The sequence below is a fragment of the Corapipo altera genome, unplaced genomic scaffold (assembly GCF_003945725.1).
Source record: "Corapipo altera isolate COAL_440 unplaced genomic scaffold, ASM394572v1 61, whole genome shotgun sequence".
Classification (NCBI taxonomy): domain Eukaryota; kingdom Metazoa; phylum Chordata; class Aves; order Passeriformes; family Pipridae; genus Corapipo; species Corapipo altera.
This window is the reverse complement of record NW_020884910.1, coordinates 5,360,759-5,385,906: the sequence shown is the minus strand read 5'-3', so window position 1 is coordinate 5,385,906 and position 25,148 is coordinate 5,360,759. Positions and strand designations below refer to the sequence as shown.

Sequence of the window (25,148 nt, the reverse complement as noted above, 5' to 3'; positions counted from 1 at the left end):
GCAAACAGGTTGAAAATTCCCTTGGACTTTCTCACTTCCAGCACTGTCAGCCTGCCTCCAGCCAAGCTCAGTTGACCAGCGAGCAGGCTTTGCTTGGCAGGCTGCTTCAGCCAGATACCTGCTTGAGGTTGTGTCTGCTCCAAGAGGAGGACAATCAGGAGGAGGATGACGGGCTTGCAGGTAAGAGGTTGGGTGTCTGTGCTAGCTGCAAACATCCTTTCTCTGCTCACACTATTTTTTTGGAGCCTGTTTCATTGTATTGTGCCCTTCTTTTGTGGGTCAAGGTGTGTTTTTAAAACTTTCTTCAGATAAAATATTTTGCTGTGTTTCTCCCCCTCTTCAGCCCCTTTGGAAATCATTCTTGGTCAGGCTGTCCCAGCACAGGACCTCTTCATGGTGGGAGTTGTCCTTCCTCCACCCTCCATGCGCACCCCTCCTCCCAACCTGGTGCCAGGAGGGTGTTTCCCCCTCAGCCTATGAAATCTGGCTGGCAACATCTGCCCAGATGTTGCAACCCTGACAACCATCTTCTCCAGCAGCCCAGGGGAGTGACTCCATTCAGGCCAATTTCTTAGTACCCCTTGCAGGACACCCTGGCAGAGTGAGGCTCTGGCCATGCCCTCCTCTCCAAGCCCCAGCAGGGCAGCTGGCAGGAACCTTCCCTTCCACCATTTGCCAGAGCAGGGGGGAGTTTTGGGAGAAGGATGTGACATGGTGGGCTTGTGTCTCATGAGTAGGAATATGAGGCTTTCAACCCTGAATCTCATCAGCATCTCACTGTTGTTGTGGGGGACAAGCCACTCCCGGGCCATCAGGGTGCACAAGTAATGCTGCAGCAGGCAGGAGTGGCAAGACCTCACCCCAGGACGTGGTGGGTCTCAAGAGCTTGTGCAGGATCATCAGGTTTCTCCCCAGGCTTCAGGGCTGTGACTGTTCCTAAGCCTTTTCCTAGCCCTGGATATGCCTGGGATATGTGTATGTGCTCCTTCACCACCTTCCGTCAGGGGAAATGGCATCTTCGGCTGGGGATATTGGCCCTTGCAGCACCAGGGCAGAGCTCCAATTTGTGTGCTTTGGTTTTAGGCTGCAAAGAGTCTGTGGAGACCCACACAGAGGGTAAGACCTGCTTTGCCACAAATGCTCATGTCTCTGTTTCTGCATGTTTGCGTTAAACACTCTGATTTTGACTGGACTGAGCTGATACATCTCTTGTCAAGAGACGAATATTGTTTTCCTGTGTCCTGCAGCAGGAGCTGAGTGAGAAATATATTATGCAGTGTTTGAAGAAGGGTCTTAATTATTTTGCTGACTATGTGTTCAGACTTCAAATGCCTTTTTCCCATGCCTGCTGTCTAATCTGGTGAACAAAAGGTTACGGTTTATAGGTCAGAGCATGACACCCATTGCGAGCACTTTGCTTTGCATCCTGGTTATTCCAATCAATGAGCTTTGCTGAATTTTTTATGCTGTGCTGGGCTTTTATCTCTCTCATTTTATTGAAAAACTATAGAAAAAAAACCAAAGTGGAGTCAGATGAATTCCTAAGGCCCTGTTGGCATAAAAATCTACAGGATCTTGAACAAAATAACAACAGTAATTAAAACCAGAAGTGAAAACAAAGAGCTACAGGGAACATTTTGTCTAACAGAGAAACCACCTGCCCAATTATCACAATAGTGTCCATGAAGCTACCCAGTCTGGAGATATCTAGAGCATAGCTAGGAACTCTGGAGGCCAGGCAGAGACCTAGAGGGAGGTCCCTTTGGCCTAGAGTCATGGTGCCACTTTATGGAGAAGGTTTGGTTTCTATCTTTCCAGATATTTTTCACCCAGGAAGGATGCTCTGGTGCAGGTGCTGGTGCAAGGGGTCATTTCCCTTGGCTTGGGGTCACCTTGTGCAACACAAACTGAGAGGGAGGATGTGGACTCAGAGGATTGGCAGGGAGAAGGGCCATGATGTGTCTGGCCTTTTCACTGCTGCTCCTGACCACCCTGCATCAGCAGGGCTCCTGCATGGTGCTCCAGAGCCCTGGAGCATGATGACTGATGCTCGCAGGGAGCTACTGTAGCGCAGCTCTTTTTGCAGCCCAAGTAATATTTGACACCAACCCCTATAAGCATGTAGAGGAGAGAAGCCTCTCTGAGGTCTGCCACAGGGAAAGAGGGAACAAGAAAAGCCACACCAAACATCTAGGCAAAGCCCTGGAGCCACACTCAGGGTGATAAATCATCAGCAAGACATCTACCCTCCCGCAGCTGCAGTCCTGCCAATGTCTTTTTTTCAGCCCTCGATGCAGTTACCTGAGAATTTTATTCTTTTTCTTGGCAAGAAAGAATTGATTTGAGCAAACAATGATGCAGCAGCTTCTGCTGCCACTCTCAAGGCAGCAGGGCGATGCCACCCTCTGCAGCCCCAGTGATGTGCAGCTGAGGAAGGCAGCAGCTCTCCATCCAGCCCAGTGGGAAGCTGTTTCCTGCATTGCTGCTGCACTCAGGCAAGGTGCTGTGCAGCACCAGCGTGGGCACGGAGCAGCTACTGTAACAAAATACTTGCTGCTGAGTTGGTTTTCTTTCCTTCCCCTGGCCCAGCAAGCAGAAGCAAAGGGACTTTTGGGAACGTGGATGGTCAAGCCAGATGTGCAGGTCACCAGCTTTTCAGCCTGAAGGACAGGGGATGGATTTGTCACAGCAGAATCTCTGTGCCTCCTTCCCCCCTCAACCCAGCAGTGTGGTAACATGCTACCAAGGAGCACATGATGCTTGCCAGATACACAAGCCCATCAAGGAACCACACAGACTGTCCCGTCCCAGCTCTCCACCAGCTTTAAGTTGAGCCTTTTGTAGGTGATGCTCAAAAAGCAGCCTGCACGCTGCATTAAACTTTCTCCTCGCTGTGCTAATGGCTGAGCCTTTCAGGCCTTACTGGCTGTGCCTCCAGAAAATCAGTGTGTTCTCTCCTCTTCCTCCTCTTCCTCCTCTTCCTCCTTCTCTTCCCCTTTTCCCCCCATTTTCACCAAGGCTACCCTGAAGGCAAATGCCCAGACCACCTTTATGTTACTGGTAGAGGAGTATGCAGTGTGGAGGTCTCAGTTAATTCTGGAACTGCTGCAGTCCCATCAGATATTGCTGCATTTCCGTTTAAAAGAAGCAAGGGGGGAAAAAAAGAGGGGAAAAAAATGCTCCAGTACAATACATTTGCCAAGGCTGCTTAGGTGACCTGCTGCTTTGCATATCAATATGTTTCTTGCAGAACGCAGCAGAGAGCAGCTCCTAGCGATGTATGTTCGTTTGCAAGATGGAGAGAAATATCCTCCCTGAACCGATGGAAACCAGGATGTTTTCAGGTTCAGGCTGAGCAGGGCTTGCAGCCAGCCTGGCTCCCCTGGGAACGGCCTTTTTTTACAGGTCGCTGAAAGGGGCCTGAGGAAAACACATTGTTTCTCAGGAGGTTTCAAGCTTGCTCTCTTAGTGCCTGCTACATTTGGAAAATTGTAAGGGGACTGCAAACTGCCCAAGGCTGAACACTCCTGGGGGGAATAATCCAGGGGCTGTATAATATTAAAAAAAAAAAACAAACAACAACAAACAACAACAAGAAAAAAGCAAACAAACAAACAAACAAAAAACCAAACAAAAATAACCAAAAAAAAAAACAAAACAGGTCTAAGGGCTTTGTCCCTCCACCTTTGACTCAGACCTGTGCCTCCCAAGGTGTCACACCGCACTAAGGGAGAGTCCTGCCACTTGCCAGGGTTGCTCAGAGCAGGAGCCCGCAGGCAGCTACCGGGACACAGCAGCACTGCAGCGACCCCGTCACAGCAAGGGTGTATCAGTCAAGGGCTCCTGAGTTTTGCCATCCCGGCAACGCTGTATGAAGGTTGATGAGTAGCCTGGCTACTCTTGCAGTACTTAGGGGGGAGCATTAATATTTAACTCTCTTCCCAGGCCACAGGGCTGTACCGTTGATCGCTGCCAAAACACCTCTGCGTTCGTGCAGAGTTCAAAAGTGCTGCTTCGTGCCTTTCTATAGGATCTGAAGGGACTGTATTTACATTTCTGACAGTGCAAAGCTAAGGTCTCTGTTATTCCTTCTTCCTTTGTGTGGCTCAGGCTTGCTGTGGGGCTTTTCCCAGTGCTGCAAATCTGGGACCTGCATCCACCATGTCCTGTGGCTTTTGGCCACACTCAGACCACGGCAGCTGTAGGCAGGGTAGGCATGGCAGGTCATGGATGTCTGTTCCATCCATGGGTCTCTCGGGTATCCATTGCCTTAGAGAACCAGATTATCACCCAGTAATGGATTAATTCTTACTCACTACCATGGTGGACAGTTCATGCCCAACTGGACAATGCTTATCTAGGGCAAATCAGTGACACAGTTTAACTTGGCTATGTTTCCCTTCCTCTCTCCCTCATCACATCTATGTCTTGAGCCTTTCCTTGATGAACATGGGGATGTATCACAAGACATGTCAACCAAACAACTCTCAGTTTTATTTCCCGAGAATCAGGACTCAGTGAACAAATTTGCCAGGCTATCTGCAGATTTTGGAACATCCATGACTCAAGCAAAATCAGACTGAACTTGAATAGTACTAGCACACATCCATAATGTTGGTGTGCATTTCTTCCTATCCATCACCCTGTTGTTCTTGAGTCTGACTGTATGTGCAATATTTGCTTTGTTTCTCAAGTACCTTCATGGTGCAGAATGCAGTCAAAACAGACATGCAGACTTAGCAGGAGAGCAAATCCTGTCTGTGCTTCCCAGACCAACACATGGTTAGCTAATGAAGCAAACCCAGGAGCTGAGAAAATGGTCTCAGCGATATGCAAGCAGATTGCTTGAGAAAGTCTTAATGCATACAAAGAGCCTGGAAAAATGCATGGGGAAGTAATGGATGGGTTGCTTGGAGTTTTGCTTGTGTTTTCAAAATGCTGATGAGCTGTGTGGTTTATTTTACAGTACTTGTCAGGATTTGGAAATGAACATGTTTCTGAGGATCCACGCTGTCCAGGAGCTTTGCCAGAGGGACAGGTACTGAGCTTTTTTAGAGTGATTTATCAGAATGACATGGAATAGAGTGAATATCTGTTCCCTGGGCTTTTTTTCATCTTGAAGTGTTTCCTTTCTCTCTGTCACCAAGAAAATCACCAGGAATCTTCTTTATACAAGACTGGAATAATAAGATGCTGGAAAAAATCAGAATTAAAGATTTCCATTCATACTTTCTAATGTTAAGTTACTTGCGAGCTTCCAAATTTCACCTTGGGGGTTAGGACTTGCCTAAATTACCTCTGCTCAACAGCGGGGTTTTTTCCTTAAAAAGTCTACAATACCAATGGCTCAGCCACACCAAGAAGGAAGCCACTGGCTCTGGAATAAACCAAAGCAGAAGCCTGAAGTTTGGCAGAGAGACATGCTTGTGCAGGAGAGGTAGCTTTTTCAATCTCTGTAAGAATCAGGTTTGATGAAGCTGACATCCAAGCCTTCGGCCAGAGAGCAGCTTTTTTGTAGGGAAGGGACATGAAGGCCTGTAGTAAAAAACTGACATTCATTCTTAAAGGTCACTTCTGAACATGTTTGATGAAAATAAATTATGTTGGGTCATTCTGTTTTAAAGAAAGGAATAGTGACCCATGTGGTGCTAGCCCCTTGGTCTGCAGAGGCAAAAATGAAATCCTGAAGAATTAAAGCTCTCTCATCTCCCTTGTGCAGTCTCTTTCACACCAGCACACATTTTAGGGCTACCTGTGGCTTCCCTTGGATTTCCTGTAAATGCTTGGGCTTGAATGGCAGCACCTCTTCTATGAAGACAGGCTGAGAGAGTCAGCGTAGTTTGGTCTGGAGAACAGAAGGCTCCAGGGAGATATTTTAGCACCTTCCAGTACCTAAAGGTGGCCTGAAGGAAAGCTGGGGAGGGACTTTTTACAAGGGCATGTAGTGATAGGACAAGGGGGAATGGCTTCAAACTAAAACAGAGTAGGTTTAGATATTAAGAAATTGTTCACTGTTAGATTGTTGAGACACTGGAAAAGGTTGTCCAGAGAAGTTGTGAATGCCCCACTCCTGGAAGTGTTCAATGTCAGGTTGGATGGGGCTTTGGACAACCTGGCCTAGTGGAAGATGTCCCTGCCCATGGCAGGGTTTTGGAACTAGATGATCTTGAAGGTCCCTTTCAACCCAGACCATTCTATAATTCTGTGATTCTATGGATTAATGCTCAGTCAATCACTTGGTGCTCCTCTTCACCCTCTGTGCAAAGAGGCCAACAGGAAGCTTCACACTTTGCTTTTCCTGAGTTCTCTGGATCTCACCAGTTCTGATGTTGTGCATGTTGTTTGCCAGCATGTATACTAGCATAAAACACAATGACACATTAAGTACATATATGTGTCCCCCAGGTCTGCATGGCAGCCTATGATGTGCTCACAAGAAAGACAAACCACTGTGCTGGATCAGACTGATGGTTTGGCTGGCTCAGTGTCTTGCTTCTGAGGCTGGCTAGAAAAAAATGTAAGAAAGGGACACCATAAAACTGGAAGATCGATAGTGGTGGCTACTGGTCTGAACAGGTAGTGGGCTGTGGTGAATGTGCTCCACCAGGTTTTCCAGAGTAGCACCACCTTCCAGAAGCAGACCCCTCCAGCTCCTGGCTGAGGTGCTCTCATCTGGCCAGAGTCTGGACTCAGTGTCAAAAGAGTTAATAAAAAAATGTGAAAATGAGCTAGACAAAAAAAATCTTCAGTCCCAGGGGTGGATTCTTTCTCCTATGCAGTATTTATAAAACTGGCATCTGCAGTAGTGCTGGCTAAGATAAAAATTCCAAGGGCTATTGATCCCCCTGCTTCCCTGTATACCCATGCCGACAAGATAGAGTTTGAGGGTTGGAAGTTACACATATTATGAGAGCTCTACTTCTTCCTTCTGCCCGCCTGTTAGGGCAGTGTTTGATACTGTGTGGATGGCTGATCTGCTCAGCTGCAGCAGGATGACAGGATGCTGTACTAGATCTTGCAGGAGGGAGATTGGATAGCAAATGGTGTATGGCTGTCCCCACTGGGGTATTTCCTGCAGTTCTTGGATGCCTTTGCTTCTTCCTGATCTCAAAAAAATAGATGCTGGCCTACTTAGATCAAAATGTTTAGTTTCTGCTCTCTGAAAAGGAGGAATCTGTCCTTCAGTTATGAACTCATAAGGGCTGCTAAACCTGTGCTAGTTGTACCCACAGCTCTGCAAAGGGGAAAGTGCCCCCTTTGTACTCCAGATGAAGACTCTCACTGTGCAGAAACCCTGTGGAAAAGCAAAGGCTCCCACACAGGTCACTCAATGCTTTTGGGCAGCAAGCAGCATTGCCAGGAAGAAGCAGCACGACATCAAAACTGCTCTGGGCACCAGTTCCTTGGGCAGAGGACAGGAGGAGAAGGGGCAGAAAGTTCAGTGTGTTCAGCTGCTGTGAGTCTTTATCAGCCCTCTGGGAAGCCAGCCAGTCATGATGCCCTGGGGCAACCCCCCTGAACACTTGGTCTCAAAAAAATCTGTGCATAAAAGGGGTCTGCTTTGCAGTCTGTAAGCACTGGGAATAATTTTGTTTTCCCTGACGCTCTCATTGCTGACCCTGCCAAGCACTGCCCTTTGTAGCTTACCCTATATTGCTGCCTCAATGGCTATACCAATTCCTCAGGGAACTTTTGTGACATGTAGGAATGGGATTTGGGGTCTGGCTGGTATCTGCATGGCATCCAGCCTCACAGGAGCAAGAAGATACAGCTACTGGGACTGAAGCACAGCCTCAGGAGAGCACACCACCCCATGGCATTGGGGTGCCAGGTACCTGTTGCATTGCTCTACTGGAGACTTCAGAGCCAAATCCCATGCTACTGCTTCTCATTCCTTGTTTTTCCTTCTCCTCCCATTCAGAATAACCCTCAAGTCTGCCCATATGGTCTATATGCTGAACAGCTCTCGGGCTCTGCCTTCACCTGCCCCCGGCCCACCAACAAGCGAAGGTACCGTGACCCCCTGGCAGCGGGTGGGTGGTGTTGGGCACTTGGGGTGAGCATTGGGAAGCAATGGAAAGGCTGCCTCATTGCCACCAGTGCTTTCTGCAGGGCCAGACTGGTAAAAATCCTCTGCTATGCACTGGGAGAGGGGTAAGGACAGGAAACCATGGCAGAGGGAGAGGAAAGGCTTTGGTGGGGCAAGCAAGTTAAGAAAATGCTGAGAAAGGACCAGCCAAGATGGTTTTCTGAGCGAGGTGAGGGAAGGAAAGGATGCTCACAGAGGCCAGATGGTCCCCAGCGGGTCGTGTGTGTTGTGTGAAAAAACCTCGGGATTTCAGCCCTGATGCTACGACAGAAACGTCACCCTGTGACGGGCACTGGTAAGCACCTGATAGACAGTGTCAAAACCAAGCCTGTGAGCAGGACTCTCCTCCTAAGGGATGTTCCTGTACCGTGACTGGGACCAGTGAGCTGCTAGTTCAGGCTGTTCCCATTTTGGGGCTGCCCAGGGGCTCAGACCAGTGCCAGGCACCCAGCATGCGGTTTAACACCTCAGAAGTGCTGGGGACAGCTTGTTCCAGCCAGCAGCAAACTTCCCAGAGCTCTGTCCCAGTTGTCATGCTCTGACCATGACCAGATTGCAGAAGATGGGTTTCTCATTTTGCTTCTCCCACTGTGGCTTTTCTGTCCCTTTTGTTGTTCATTCAAATGAAAAGCAAATGCATCATCTGAGATGCCTCTGCTCTCCAGGCTGGTGCCAGCTCTCAGTGTGCGTGGGAAAGGGATGAATCATTGTTTGCCGCACGAAGATGTCCTTGATGGAATTTTTCTACCTCTCAAGGGAGAGCTCCCTCTTCCTCTCTCCCACCCACCCAAACTGTAATCACCACTGTTAACACATCAAAGGCACTGGCAGACCTGCCTAGCTCAGGCTTTTTCCTGATTGCCTCTGCTCTCTCACCTGATTAAAAGCCCAGCTTTGGGCGTGGCTGCACCCCTGCATGGCATGCGGATGCTGACCGTGGCTGCTGGAGCGGCAAGGGCCACAAGGGGCACAGCCACAGGCACAGCAGGCAGCCAGGAGGGAGAGTGATGGCCCCAGGCGGTGACAGAGACATGGGTGACCTCCTATAGCGGCAAGAAGCATCATATAAATATCTGGTCTTCACTGCATGGGCTCGCCAGTTGCCCTGTGGGCATGACCAGCCAGGCATAGGATGCTACTCTTAGTAATCTCTCCAAATTCAGATACAGGCTGTAACCTTCTGCCTCCAGAGAGCCCCTCTGTTCTTTCAGTTAGATACTGTGCTTATCCCTGCTTTGTAGCTGTGTTTAAACAGACTTTTTTTTCCAACTGAGAGACTGTTGTATTTCAGCCACAGAAAAAGCTTTATTTTTTATATGCATATGTATGTGTGTAAATGTAGACACATGTAATTATATGTAAATACACATATAGATATTTACCTATATATAGCAGGATAGGTTTATATTTAGAGCCAATAATAAAAGCCATCTCTCTGGAAATCTCTGGCTGTGAGCTGGTGTTTGATGTTTAATATTAATTTTAATATTAATGTTATTGATATTTAACACACCTGTTGTTCCAGTTGCCACCAATGTAAATGTTATTTTAAGAGCTCTGTCAGCCAGCAGCCACCCAGAGGTTTAACCTCTTCCTCAGGCTAATCCAGATGTTTTCCTTCTTTGCAGCTGGCTGTATAGAATCCTTCCTTCAGTCTGCCACAAACCCTTCAAACCTCTTGAGGACGGACACTTGACAAATGACTGGGATGAAATTGAACCTGACCCCAACCAGGTAACCATGCTGGAAGGAGCCCTGGCCCTGCCAGGAGGATGGTCAAATATTAAGCTCACCAGGAGCACAAAGGCACTGAGCTGCAAGAGGTCTGAGGGGAGCCTTGGGATCGGGGGGTCTGGCCAACACAGGAGCAGGGTCTTGTCTGCCACCTCTTCAGTGTTCCTCACCTATGGGTCATCCAAGGAAAGACAGCCCACGGTGCAATGCTTGTTACTTCCCACCTTACTGGATCCTTGTGCTGCTTCCCAGCATGTCTGCAGTGTCATAGGGTTTGATCTGTGCCACCTGGAATCTCCCTTTGGGGCTCCTGTTGGTCACCTCTCAGTCTGCTTTTTCTTCTACTTCAGTGTCCCCCATCAAAAGCTCATCGTGCCCCAGCCCAGCCAGCAGAGCAGCAGCATGCTTCTGCCATCCATCCTCTCCTGTCCTGTGCTTTTGGAGAGGCTACTGGCTGCCAGCCCATTTCCCTGCAGCCCTCATGGGAAATCAAGCTTCATTCTAGAGAGTCGCACAGAGGCATGGTATTTATCTTCCTCTGTTACAGCCTTGCCATCATCTTTAATCATGATTTCTTCCCCGCCAGCCCCAGAACATTTGAGTTTGCTAATCTTCTCCTGCTGTTCTCCTCTCAGCATCATCTCATGGTCGTTGGTTTTCACTCATCTCAGGTTTTGCCCTTTGATGCATCATCATTAGGTAATTTCCAGCCTCCCAGCAGCTTCACCATTTGTCTAAATACTTTCCCAGATCTGCTGGAATATGTTTTCCAGCCATTGACCAAGGAGCAGTGACAGGCTCATATTTACATGTGTTTGGTGCTCCTTCACAGATGAAGCTCCAATGATTTCTGTTACCACCTCATCCATCCTTGATGTCTCTTCACAGCCCGCATCTACCATTACAGTTATTTATGATTACAGTAATTCCAAGATGCCCAGCTCTCAAGCATCTCAAGCCATTTACATGTAGTACATTTTTTACCTAAGGGAACAGCAACAAAGCTTCTGCCCACTCTCTCCCTCACCGCTTTCAATGGCAACCACCAAACCCAGAGGAGTTATTTCCTAGCAGTAAGTGGGAGCCACCTTCCTGCTTTCCTTCTCATACACTCTGAAGCAGAGCCAGAGACAAGGCTCTGTTTGTTGGACAAGATCTACTCTTCCCTGCAGTGCTTTGTGTCTCACCCAGCTTACTTAAGGAGCTTTCCCAGTTGTCATCCATCTGAAAAGATGGCCATATGGAGGCACCTTATGCAAAGCCCATTGAAGTCAATGGAAAAAAATTCATTACCCTAGGACAATGGCAGAATTAAAAAAGACACAGAGGTCAAAACTGAAAAGGGGACAATGGTGATGAAAATATGTGGGGTGGCATCTGTGCAAGAAATGCTGAAACAGAAGAAAGCTCTCCAGCCTGGAACAGAGATGACCTAGGGAAGCTATGATTGAGAGGCAGGGAAAAAACAAATACCAATAACAAACGTCACAGTCAAAAAAAAGAGCATAAAGTGTGGAACATCTTGCTGGAGGATGCAGGTGAGTTCGAAGAGTGATTGCGAGATAAAACCTATAAAGTAATAGTAAGCACAGAGGTGCTGTATCTCAGGAGTGTCACGGGTCATAGAGCAAAGAAACAACACTAAAAGCTTCCCCAAGCAGCTGGTGCTGGCTGGTGCTGGCTGCTGTGTCTGTCTTGGTCGTTCTTCTGGCTCAAGACTAATTCTTTTCTTCTTCCATCTCTAAAACCCAAATGGAGCAGAGATGCACTGGACAAGCAGCACACAGAGCTTGTGGCTTTGCAGGTGGAAAGCTCTTGAGAGGAAAGGGACTAAACACCGCTGAAAGTAAAACCTGTGGCTCAGCACCTCACTAACATGTGTGAGGTGTCAATACCTCGCAAGGGTCACATCTGATCTGATCTTCTAGTGGGTATATTTATCACCATCCAGAAATATGTGGCTTCTCCAGCAGCTTCTTCCCCTCCACCCAGCACCCCCTGCAGTGTGACCCTGAGCAGGCACTGGTACGAAGCCGCCAGGGTCTCCTGGGGAGGAAAAAGTGCCTCTACCCAGCAGTGAATGGGATGGGGGGAGGAAGGGATGAGGGATGGATCCAAACAGGTGATCCAGGGCTGCTGCCACAGGGTTGGAGAGCAGAGCAGAGAGGGTCAAACTGCAGGGCCAGGCCTGGGGTGCAACTTATTAATTAGGGATGGGCCCCTGATTCACTCAGCTTTACCATCAGATTCTCTCTCTGGGTACAGTTGCCTGTTTCCTCCCAAGGCTGGCTTTCCAGGAGAGCCTGAAAAGTTGCCTGGGCACCTACATTTTGACTTGGGTTTGGAAAACTTCCATGAGGCTTGGGGGAAGCCCTTTCAAGTTTAGCTGAAATTCGGCATAGTCCATAATTTTTTGGAGCAGCAGGCACAGACACAAAGTACTATAAACTGTTTTCTCAGGGTACCAGCCTAAAAACATGCTAAGAGAGACCACATTGAGTAGATAAAAGCAAAAAAATATTCTTGAGGTTGCCCAGAGTCACAGGTACTTTCATCTGGGGTCAAGCATATCAATGCAGGGGTTATATCTGGCATCTGGCCACATCAACATCCTCCTAATTGGGGGTGTTTGAGTTAGTCTGCACTGACCCCTCAGTGAGGGGCTCTCAGCTGCAACACCTCATTCCCAAGAGCTGCAAAGACCCTTAATATTACAGTAGCAGCAATAAATACTTTGGACTCCTCTGGCACCTTCCTGCTGGAGGATCTCAACAGGTTTTGCAAAAAGTAATTAGCGCTGCTCATGGCTCTCCCTCACGCAGGTAGAGTTATTTCTGCTTCTTAAGTGGGGAAAATGAGGTGGAGCAAACAGGAATGTTATTCTTGGGTCATGGAGGAACTGAATCATCCAGAGTGGAGTGGAGCACAGGACCATGAAAATTTGGCTGTGAAAAACCAGCTCATCTGAATTTCTTTGCTCTCAATGGTATTGTTAGTAATAGAGAGAGACACAGCTTTTAAACAGGATTTTTTTTTAACTTTGGGACTCCACAGGCCTGCAAACTATTTTAAAAAATTATGATTAAAAATTAAAAGGGTTCCATAAATTAAAAAATTCAAAAAAATCGGACTACGTGTAACCAGATTATCAAGGCAAAGAGGAAGGAGAGCTACCTCAGCTAGCAGAGGGCAGGGAAGCAGGGGGAGGACAACAGTCTGCCTTCTTTTGAATTACCACCATTTGCATTATGATCACTGGCATCTCTTTCTTGTTTTTTGTTTACTGCAATCTAGCTGCGATGGAAACCTTTTGAGATTCCAAAAGCCCCTCATAATAAGACCGACTTTGTGAGCGTAAGTTGGGGAACCAGGGCATCTGGGCATCCTCCATCTCTATTCTCCCTCAGGGGGTAGCAGGGCACACGAGATGGTCAGCACTGAGATAATAGCAGTGGTTTTGAAACCACTGGGCTTGCAGAACACTCATGGGAGGGGAGAGGAACATGGATTTCAAGCAACTGAGAGTGGACAATTTTCTTCATACCCTTTCAAGGAACTCTCAGAAAAAAAAAAAAAAAGTCCCAGTCTTCAGCTCTCCCCAGATCCCTGGCTGGAAAACATCAGCTTACACGAGTTTTAAGAAATCCTTAATATATTAAAGAAAAACCAACATATTTGACAAAAGGCCATACACAGAAAGGCTGGTAGTAGTATGGGAAGTGGGGAGAAGGGATGAGCCCCAGCAAAAGGGTGGGATGAGGGGAGGAAAGGGGGCTACTCCTGCTCTCCTGCCTACTACTCACTCCTGATGCTTTGGATTTGTCTGCAGGGACTGTACACCTTGTGTGGTGCCGGTGAGCCCAGAGGACGCAATGGCATTGCCGTCCATATTTTTGTCTGCAACACCTCCATGATCGACAGGTCAGTGGCTGCTGCACTGGGGGCTTGGGCTGCTCCAGGCTGGCTACCTGCATGTGTAGGTCTGCTGCCACGGTGCTTGAGTCCACCTGCTCCCAGCATCACTGTCTCTATATCCCTGTGTTCCTTGTGTGCACAGGCAAAGGTGCTCACGGTGTCCGTAGCAGGTGTTTGTGAAGCAGGTTGTGCTCTATGGGCAAGCACTGGGGTAGGGGGTGGGGAGCCACCAAGAGAAGCTGGGAGTGGGACATGGGGGTGGATCAAGAGGAGATGTGTTGGATCCAGGTGCTCTTGTCCCAGGGACTGGAGCTGCTCCTCAGAGTTCAACACACATGCAGCTTCTGACGGGCATTGCTGCTCCTTGCAGCGGCTCATGGGGGAAATCAGCCCCACTCCTCAGTTTACAACGACTGATGTGCTCATGGCCATGAAGACAGATACATGGCAGAGGTTGGAGGATGTCCTGCTTCCAGGTCAGGCACATTAAACCTCCCTGCTTCCTTCACATCAGACAGTATGTTACATTCACTGACCTGCAAATACCATTTCTGGGACCGAAGGGAGATCCCTGTCATGTTGGGAGACTCCCAGCTCAAAACTCCCCATCTGTGGCTGTGGTGTGCACAAATGCCTGGGGCTTACACCACCTTGACCTTCCTGTTTGCCTTTTTCTTTAGATGCCTTTATAATTCAGATGGTGACTTCCTGATTGGTGAGTTGATGTTTTGGCCTTTTCTTTCCCTCACTTGGTTCTACCTCAGTTGCCACCTGCCTGCCTCTTTGTTCTTCCGGAACCTTGGGCCCTACATCCAAGATTTGGAGGAGAGGGTTGGATTCACCCTCATTCCATGTAGATTTGGTGGTCTGGTACCAGCTGGGCTGTTGGGCAAGTTGCACTGCTCCTGTGCAGCTCAGAGAGTTCACCTCTGGGACAGACCTTAACTTTTTGAGCAGTGACCCCGCTTCCTTGGTGGAGTGCTCAGGGATCATTTCCCAATGCTCCCCAGACTGGTATTAGACACGCCACAGGCAGAGGTTTTCTGGAAATCATAAACCTCAGGATTTCTAAACAGCTTACAGTTAGACGCCTTTGTTGCTTCAGCCCAAGAGTATTTGGCACAGCAGCTTAGCTCCCACGCTCTGCCAGCCTCAGGCAACCAGACTACCACGGTGAGTGTGGAGATTGGCACATAAAATCCGTACATTCTGAAAAATATTCTGAGCGGTATCAGAAGTCAGATATTTGCTTGTATCTTTCTTGACCAAGGGACAGGAATGCCTTCAGGTCACCAGCAGGAACATTTCTCCCATCAAACAGCTATTAAATTGTTCTTGCTTACCTCCCTCACTACCATGAAGTAGAAGCCAGGGCAGGTTTTGTAAATCTGCTAGTTTTTCAAGTCAAAATTGGAGCTCTTCTGTGCCAGGGCAGTCATAGAAAATAATGGGGATGTTAGCAAAGCATTGTTTCTACCCTCAGGAAAAAGTTATTCCCAGACATCTCACGCTGCCACAGCCATGACAAGGATGGGTGTCTGCACTGTTTTATGTGAAGATCATGAGACAGACAGGTGTGACCCCAAATATATCAAGTCCCATTTATTTAGACTGTGGTGTAAACCTCATATCAAAGGGCCACAAGGTGATGGCCCACACAGGTACCTTCTGTGCTGTGGGGATGATGGGGCTGGTCTGGAAGCTTTCACTCCAGTGCAGGCATCTCAGCTGCAAAGCTCTGCATGGGAGCCTGGATCCATTGTGTAGCTCTGTCAGAAAGAGCCCATTGCTCTTCCTTGGAGCCTGGTGCTCTGGCACCAGAGAAGGTGCCAGTCACTTCATTACTTCAGCTCCTCTGCCTGCATTTTGTTTCCACAGTGCCCCAGCAAGGAAAACTGCTCATCACAACGGAGTTTGGGAAGATGCTAGTGGAGCCCAATGAAATCTGTGTCATCCAGGTAAGGGCTGACTGTGCCTTGACTGTGGCTCAGAGCCAGACATTGGAGCAAGCCAGCTCCTGCACTCAGCTGCTTGTGGTTTGTCAGCAAAGTCCTGGGAGGATCCTAGTGTCTTCCTTTGTTTTCCAGCAAGGAATGCGTTTCAGTGTGGAGGTGTTTGGAGAGACCAGAGGCTACGTTCTGGAGGTGTATGGGGCACATTTTGAGCTGCCTGACCTGGGACCCATCGGTAACAATCTCCTGTTAGACCTACAGTGAATTTCATAGGGACAGGCATGAATTGCAAGCCCAAATCCATCCTTTTATATCCTATGTAATACATCCTCCCACGCATATGCTCCTTCACAAGGATGGTTCCCAACCCAGCGCTATTAGTCCCCAGCAGAGCAAGCATTCCCGAAAAAAAGTGACAGCCTAGTTGTCCCAAGATTCCCCTGGCACCAAAGGCACTATTTGTATCCTACCCCTTTATCTACTTTCTCTTTTCCCTTCTGGTCTGAGTGTCCTCATCTGCTGGCTCAGAACCTATTCCTACTGAAAGAGACTCAAAAGGTCATCACCACTGATGCCTCTTACTTACAGACAAGGAGTCTGGAGTAATAGGAGAGAATTTATGTGGTAAAAAGAAAGGCAGATTTCAGAGGCAACAGATATTCCTGAAGCCCTGCTTAAGATTTAATCAAGTGGGTTTTTCCCCCCCACCTCTTTTAACAGAGGCAGCTTGGAATTCTAGAGTGCCTTAGTGCCAGAAGCTGCTCCCCTTGGAGAGTTAGAAACCAATAAAATGAGCAGCAGAGGGCTCAGATCAGCAACACATTGACATCTCAGTGTTGTGCTGCCAGGGCCGATCTGCTTTCACTGAGTGCAGGTCTAGCTCTCATAAATCACAGATCCTCTCTGTCAGCTGCCTCCTGCTCTGTGCATTGTCACAGATCTTGAAGGCACAGCCCCTTGCTGCCATGACAAAGATATTGTGAGGGGGCACAGCATCTGAAGCCCCAACACCCACGTTGTGATTTCCTGGCCAGCTTTCTGGCAGTGCTCAACTCAGGTTATGTCACCTTCCTTGTCCCTGGAGTGCTTGCCTCCAAATTTATCTTGCTGAGAAAAACGCCTCCTGGTTACTGCTACTAAGATTGTCTCAGTGAAAGGAAGTGAAACTGCTCTTGTAACAGCTAAAATAACTACAAAACCAGTTCCAGTAGTTCTTCACTTTCAGACAGGTGTTTTGGGCTTGGTTGTTTTTCATTTTAAGTTGGATGGGGATTTTTTTCCCCACTTGACTGAGTTTGTTTCATAACTCTCAGTGTGATTTAAAAGACTGGCCATGCTTCAAGTAAACTAGATGTTACCAATCAGTAACAAGCTTGGCATGACACATCTGCATTCAGGGGGCATTTGCAAACATCTCATGGCTGTGGTGAAACAGAAGCTGGTCATTTTTGCAATAGAGAACCAACCCAACTTGTAGCTGTTTAATGGGACCTCATTTGAGCATCTCTCCTGTATGACATGCTGGGCACACCTTTTCCACATGGAGCCTACAGTGATTTTTCAGCAGCTTGCCTTTCAGCTGCAGATTTCTGCCTTCACCCACTTATTGTGGTCTGTGCCTGCTCCACTCGATTATTGAGATGGTTGCCCTAGCCTGTTTGTAACAAGTTTTCCCATTAGCTGGTTTTTCAGACACAGTTGGACTGGCTTTGATGGGATTTTTTTTTTGGTCTCCAGAAGGTAGGAATCTATTATAAGGTTTACTTTCTGGAGAAAAGAAAAAGAGTGCACTTGCCTGTAAACCTTTTCAGGAGGTGGTAATTATAAGAGCTCCTCTTCTCACCACCTACCTGCCTTCCCCTCAGAGACCAAAATCCTTTGTATTTCACTCTTACTTTATTTTAACTTCACTTTTCACTTGAAAAAAGTGACAGCTGGAGAAAAGCAATGACTGCTAAACCTTAGCAGCAGGTAGTAATGTCTGCATTTTTATCCAAGAAATTCAAAACTACTTTATAACAATAATACTAACGAGAGGAAGAAGAATGCTACAGTATCCATATGGTGTTTTGCACTTTGAAAATGCACTCCTCACACTGAGCAACCCCCAGTATGCCCAGAGTCTGTAGGTATCACTATTTTGTTACTCATTTTGTAAGTATTCAGAAATGTATTTGGCCCCCTCACGACATGGCTCATAATTTTTGCATGGCTAAGCATCCAATCAGCAGGATGTCCAGGAACAGAGAGCAATTCACCCTCTGTTTTTCACTTAATTTCTAGTTGTTACATGCGTTTAAACGAGGATGATGTACTAATCTTATTCAGAAGGCAACTAGGGGAGACCTGTCTTAGTCACAAAAGGGACTTAAATGCTAGGATGTATTACAATTACCTACTCGTAGGAGCACAAGTACATGACTATTTCAGGTTTTGTGATGGGCCAAGAAGCAGTAAGGTCATTCACAATGCAGAAGGGCACCCACAAAGCCAGGAAATTGTACCAGTATCTCACTTCGCTACCAGGTTGCTCAAAGAGCTCTGGCATCTCTCCTTCTTTCCCAGGAGCCAATGGCCTGGCCAACCCACGTGACTTCTTGGTGCCCGTCGCATGGTATGAGGACCGCCAAGTGCCGGGGGGCTACACGGTGATCAGCAAATACCAGGGCAAGCTGTTTGCAGCCCAGCAGGTGAGGATGCCCTGGGACAACAGGTAACACTGAAACACAGTGCCAGTGCATGGCCTGGGATATGCAGCTGAGTAGCATGGATGTAGACTCAGGAGGTCCTTCTGGGCTTTATGGAATAGAACTGATCCCTTGTTTTCTTGTGCCATTCATCTTCCCACCTGAGGCTCCTCAGTCTGGGGAAAAAGTGTTGGTGAAGACTTGGTTGCCCAAAGACCTAGTGATGTTCTTTGCCTCACTGTTTCCATACGTTCATAGTGGCAGAGAAGAAAAGGGGAGCTGGGAATGTGAAAAGCCAAAATTTTCTAACCAGAGAGCCAGTGTTGCAGCTTGCCTTGTCCAGGCACTGCCTGGACATCAGAAACCCTCTGAGACCAAACCTCAGAGGGAAGGCTGAGACTCACCAAGTGCAAATGCTGAGGAAAACTCCCATCCTCACAATGTCGAGCTATGCCTAAAGGGCTGCCAGTGTACCTCTCATTGGCACTAAACCCATTTTTCATTTGGGAAAGAGCAGTGTCCTGCATATGTGCAGCATGTTGGAAGTCTGTGTGTGGTAACCTTCTGTCTGTCTCTTTGCTTTGGTAGGATTTCTCCCCCTTCAATGTTGTAGCTTGGCATGGGAACTACACGCCGTACAAATACCATCTGGAAAAATTCATGGTCATTAATGCTGTTGCTTTTGATCATGCGGTAAGTTCTGGAGCTGGGCAAGGCAAAGCATTACTTTGTGGCTACCACACCATCCAAACCCGCCCTGAGTTCCAAGGGCTCAGCGCCTCTTAAAAAATACGTTGTGCTCTAAGAAACAGTGTGAAATCTCTTGTGCTGCTTTCCCTGAGCCCGAACCAAGCTCTTGTAGAGCAAGACTTGTGGTGCAAAGACACAACTGGAGATTGATCAGCTTCTTAAACAGCTCTATACAGCTTAGCATAGAATTTCTGTGACCTGGAGGAGGGATGAATACTGAAGCCAATATACACCATGCAACTCAGCAAAAAGGCTGTTGCTTCAAATTCTTGCCTTGATTTATTTCTTGCAATTGGACAGACTCCTTCCCGGTTCCTCTGAGTCCAACACAGAAATTAATTTGAAGAGCTGGCAGCTTTCATTGTTATAATTTCTAGATCTTATGGAAAATAACTAAAGCCAAAACTAATGTGAGCAGCCCTTCTAAAAAGGAAACCAGCCAAGTGGGAGAGGTGCCCACAGCAATGCAAGTGGGTTTGCAAGGAGATTGGAGCATTTCTAGGGAGAAAACCAACAGACAGTATTGTTTAAACTCCAGAAAAACCTGCCAGGAGAAGGATGGTTTTGGGATCAAATCCCAGAAAATCACTTTACTGGACTAGAGACTTCCACAAGCCAAAATTTCTTTTCCCTGCTGGTAAACTAACAGGACCATGAGGCTAAATGCCTCCAGCAGAATGGTCCTGTCCCCTGTAACCGTCCAAGCAAAAGGTGTGGTTTTGTGGTAGGAGAAGTGCTGGAGACTGCTCCTGGAATTGCAGTACCTTATCTTGCAGGGCTGTTCACTCCCTGCATCTGGGCCTCCAGCTATGAGGGCATCATGGCCAGGATGGGGAAGGATCTCCAGCACTCAAAGGAAGAACCATCCAGTCCAATCTCTTGTCCCCCATATTCAGCATGGGATTGAGATGCCGGGTGCTGTCCCACGGGGCCCCAGATCTCATCTATAACACCAGGTGCAGGTAGAAAAAGTATTTCGGCAAGGGAGAGGTGCGATCAGTCATGTTTACCACCTGGATGACATGAGTAGACAGCTCTGAGCCCTGCTTTGTTTCATGCTTTTTGCTTTGTTTGTTTTTTTTCAGGATCCTTCTATCTTCACTGTCCTGACAGCCAAGACGACCCGTGCTGGAGTGGCACTCGCTGACTTTGTCATATTCCCCCCACGATGGGGGGTAGCTAACAACACCTTCCGTCCACCATACTACCACCGTACGTCTGCTCAGTGTGCTTGAGTTCAGCACTACCGAAAAAAAAATAAGCCTCCATTTATTTGAGAGCATATGCAGGGAAGCAGCAGTCTGATTTGTTGCCCTTGGCTCAATTAGTCAGCTTCTTGGAGTCAGTCAGTCCTCCCTGGAAAATGAACAAATCCAAAGATGTGCCTATTTAGAGCATCTCATGAAAACTCAGAGGCGATGGGCTCATTGTGTCTGCATAGATGGATGTGTCTGTACTCGAGGGGGTCCCAGAGAGACCAGGTGCATATTGAACTTGGCATTGTACAAATGCATCAGATATTGTCCTGTCATCCAGCCATGAATTGCTTAATATCTCGCTAGAGGACATAGATAAAGAACAGGGGAAAGGAAAATATTGTGTTACAAGTGGTGAGAAGCACAGAGGGATGTAAAGCTGGCACTTGTGTGGTGAGATCAGAGTTACAGCAAAGGAGTGACTTGGCTCTCCTGAGCCCTTCATCACCACCTGCACAGTGATGGAGGTATCGCCGCCATTTAAGGAGACAGTGATCAGGAACAGGGCTCTTTCTCAGGCAGGGCATTGGTTGATGGTTTTGGGATTTAGTTGCCATCACCAGAGCAGGTTTCTTTTTGGCAGTTTCTTGGCTTCTTCTTGGCAGAGCATGGCAACATGTTGCATTGAATGGATGCTAGAAATCCAGTTCCCCACATGGAACTTTCCAGTGTGAGGATGAGACACACTGATCTGTGAGACTAAGGGGCAAAGCTTGGCCATGCTGCACCCCTTCTGTCAACAGCTAAGAGGCCCCATCTCAGGAGATATCAAGTGGCCATACTGTGGTCACTTTGAAGTGCTGTCCGGCTTTCTGCACACTTACTAACCACAGTTTAACAGACAGCTCCTCCTGTTACTTAGACTACTTCCAAGCATCTTGGAGGCTGGCAGAATTAATGGCACCTGGAAGCACAGTAGACGCACCTGTGCAGCCAGATTAGTAAATCTCACAAAGTCTTGTCCTATCATTCTGATTTCATTTGCAATAATGAGGGAGACATGCAAACATGTCTCCTGACTGGTTGGTATAGAGCCAATTAACTTTTATTAGATGCTAAGAGGTGAGACACACTGCTGGTTAACCATGATGAAGTTGCTGCTCATCAGCAAAGCTGTGTTAACTTTTATGCAGATGCTTTGTGAGCCATAACAAATATAAAGTTGTTCAACCTTGCTTTGTCTGTGTTAAAACCAGCTGAAATAACTCTTCTCTTGTCCATGTTGTGATGATCTATGAGTATTTATGCAGATAGCTACCACAGCTACTCACTTGACCACAGTACCTTAGCCACAGGCTTCAGCTTTAAATTCACGATGAGCAGGTTGGTTGTCTGCTCTATCCCAGCCATGGAGGGGAAGAGCTTGAGCTGGTAAGGCAGACATGGTGATAAGTCAGTTATCAAGACACTGCACATCTTAGTTCCCTCTGAATTTAGTGCCATGATGAGAATCTCATACCACGAAGAGAGTTGTAACAGGACTGAGCAAGTCTGGGGTAGTGGAATATTTAGCTCAACAAGTTCAATGCTGCTGAAGGCTGCCCTCTGCATATATTGTACAAGAGGCCTATTTTGTGGAAAGCCTGTGTTCAGAGAATTTTGGTGTATCCAAGAGTCATGGGTTTTGTCTTCTCTGAGCTTTGCCCCAAGTATAAGTATAGCAGTGCTGGTCCAAAAATATTGCCCCATACACCATAACAATTTCACATACAAAGGTGGCTGTACAGCTCATAAATACTGACTTCTCTTGGCCACCTTTACATCCTCAAAGGCTGTGAATTACTCTGTGTACTTTGGAACACAGACCGAAAAATGTCTGATGCAGTTTTTATACCACAGGCATATACTACTTCTTTGTCTGAGGGAGCACTTGTGTGATTCTCATGATGGTGGGATCTAACACCTAACGGTCACTAAAGGATTTTAACTTCACAACGGCCTGCTTGTAGAGACAGCACTATTTTACTGTTAGGGATTAAAGGCACACATAAGTCATTGGGGGTCACATAGGAAATCTGCAAAAGAATAAGAAACTGGACTCAGCTCATATCCTAAGTTCCAGCCTGGTTTCCTACTCACCTGCCCACTCTTCCTAAGAGACATTAAAAGTCCTGTTGCAGACACATTGATGATCCAGCTCCTAGGGTCTGTACTGCAGTCTAAATGTGCCAAGCACAGTACATGAGTGGGTTCAATGCAAAGCTTGTAACAATCCAGTTTTACATGAGACACTGACAACTTGGGATGAAAATTAATGAATGTTTGCATACATATGTAGGCCAACTCTTCTTTGAGCTAAATTAGTTTTGTTGTTAAACATTTCAGACCCTGGATTGTACTTAACAAAGACAGAACTAGTGGTTAAGAAGGTCTATATATAACACAGCTACAGAAGCATGTCCTGGTTTTGCAAAAACTGACTGCTAAGCAGAAAGCTGCCATATTGTTTAGTCACATCAGGTCTACTAAAGCTGAAAGCTTTGGAAGGCAGCTGTTAAAGTACTTTCCTTACAGGGAACCTAACTCAGTAAGTACTGAATTATTAGATATAGCCATCCTTACCTAAGTTAGTGTTACTAACTTAGATTAGTGTTACTAACGTATATTACTCTATTTGTTTCAGAGGGTCTTCTTAAAGAAGAAGACCTTCCTTAGGGAAGGGCAGGATCCAGTTCCTTGCCTTTGGGCACACAGTGGCTATAGTAAGATAGGTAGATACTGCATGAATCAAAAGCATAAGCTGCTCAAGCATCTGCTGCACTGGAGGTGGTAGAAGAGTATCAAACAAAATAATTTCACGCTTATAACCTGGGACAGCAGATGAAGCTCTCTCACCAGGCAGGCATTTTGTGTCTGTAGCACAGGGATGATTATACAGAACTTCCTTTCCTGCACTTTAAGATCTCTAATCCAAGTGTGCAAAATTAGGTTACACCATGCAGTCCATATGCAGGTGTAGTACTTAAAAAGCTCAAGGTGGTAAGAAAAACACAGGTTACCTGTGCACCAATCATTTGGGGATTGATGGAACCACCTTCATTAGGGTGATTCATAATGAAGGAACAGCCTTCATTAAGGAGCTCTGTTTCTGAATCCAAATAAAATCCTGTACAGCTTTAAAAGCACTGCCTGTAGAATCCCTGGTGTCCCCTCACATGATACCCTTCTAAGGAACTTCCACTCCACCCTCAACCTGGCCCAGCTAAGCTCATGGGTTTCAAGGAACTCACAGCGTAGCTGTGATCCCTCCCAGTCACACTTCTTTGCAAACTCTTCTCTTTGCCTCCAGGGAACTGCATGAGTGAGTTCATGGGGCTCATCAAGGGCCACTATGAAGCAAAGGAGGAAGGCTTCCAGCCTGGAGGCGGCAGCTTGCACAGCATGATGACCCCTCACGGGCCAGATGCCGACTGTTTTGAGAAGGCGAGCAAAGCCAAGCTGGAGCCTGAGAGGGTTGCAGACGGGACCATGGTAAGGAGCCAAAGGAGCTAGTAAGACTTTGAATACAGCTTGGCATAGTGCCATTCTTAAACTACAGCCTAGTACTGTAGCATTTTGGCAAGCTGGAAAAGTACTTGGACCCAAGGGCTGCAGCATTCACCTCCCTTACTGATCAGCACCATTCAACTCCCAGGAGCTCCCCTGGAGACATACGATGGCAAGCGGCTTTGATCATCTGCCCATGTAAATTGTTGCCTGTGCAGGAAGCTGGGAATTTTCAGACTGATTAATTGAATTTTTGTCTTAGCCTATGGACAAAAAAGCAAACTCCTTGACTGTCCTCCTGTCTCTACCCCTAAATCTAATGATGATTATCAACAGACCTTGAACTAGAGCGTTTGGAAAAACCTGGCTTGTCTGGGCATGCAGGGAGTCCAAAGTCACTCCTGAGACGTGACTAATACCAGCATTGCAATGCCAGATAAGATCTTTCTTCCCTTGGGTTGATCAGGTTGGAGACAGAGCCTGGCAGTGCTGGACCATGCATACAAATCCTGTTTGTGGCAGAGCAGACACCTTGCCTGGATTTAAGCTCTCCCTCTCCTGCCCTAACCTACCTTCCCTCTTCCCAACAGGCCTTCATGTTTGAGTCATCCCTCAGCCTTGCTGTCACCAAGTGGGGCCTCCAGACCTCCAACCGCCTAGATAAAAACTACTACAAGTGCTGGGAACCTCTGAAAAGCCATTTCAACCCTAAATGCAAGTAAAGAGAAGGTGCTTGCTGCTTGCAACACGAGTGAAGGCAGGGAAATCCAGCACACCTACATGTGATGGCACAGTCAACTCGGGCAATGCAGAGTGCCCTAGCACAGAATGGCACTTCCAGCAGCCACCGAGCCACGAAAATGATCATCCCTATGTAACTTGGGAAATGCAGGAAAAGAACACCATTATTCTTAACTTTCAAGTATCCAATTAAAGCTTTCCTGGTGACACACTGAAGCTGAAGTACTTGCGTGTCTCTCACCATACACAGTTGGTGTGAAAGCTGCACCTTGTGTGGACACAAGGTGACAGTCGGCTCTTGTTCAGAGGGTTTTCAGAAAATACAACCCCATGTGTCTTTCACAGGGAGAAGCCGGGGATTGACAAAGCATTTCATGCTGTCTGTATGGGAAGAGCTTTACAGAGCTGAAGGCTCTATCAGACCTAAGCCCCCTATTAGAGTAGAACACTTCAACCTGCTCATCTGTGGAGGGTTGCCAAAGGAAAGACTTGATTGTCAGAAAAGTAGACCACAAATGAAAAAAGGCTGGAGAATCCA

At 47.2% G+C, this 25,148-nt stretch overlaps 1 protein-coding gene across 1 annotated transcript; it reads left to right on the top strand.

The window, feature by feature from the left end:
• Window positions 1–24,826, top strand: HGD (homogentisate 1,2-dioxygenase). Its single transcript, XM_027653571.1, has 14 exons — window positions 1–180; window positions 4,967–5,038; window positions 7,922–8,010; window positions 9,718–9,823; window positions 13,118–13,177; window positions 13,653–13,744; window positions 14,419–14,453; window positions 15,617–15,696; window positions 15,826–15,925; window positions 18,256–18,380; window positions 18,966–19,070; window positions 20,213–20,339; window positions 23,673–23,854; window positions 24,460–24,826. Exons 1-14 carry the CDS (start codon window positions 166–168, stop codon window positions 24,589–24,591), a joined length of 1,320 nt encoding a protein of 439 aa, XP_027509372.1. The 5' UTR covers window positions 1–165; the 3' UTR covers window positions 24,592–24,826.
• The last annotated feature ends 322 nt before the right edge of the window (window positions 24,827–25,148 follow it).

Coding starts and splice junctions, on each gene's coding strand:
- HGD (XM_027653571.1), top strand. Junction 18,381..18,965: donor AGCTGTTTGCAGCCCAGCAG/GTGAGGATGCCC, acceptor TTGCTTTGGTAG/GATTTCTCCCCCTTCAATGT. Junction 20,340..23,672: donor CCGTCCACCATACTACCACC/GTACGTCTGCTC, acceptor CTTTGCCTCCAG/GGAACTGCATGAGTGAGTTC.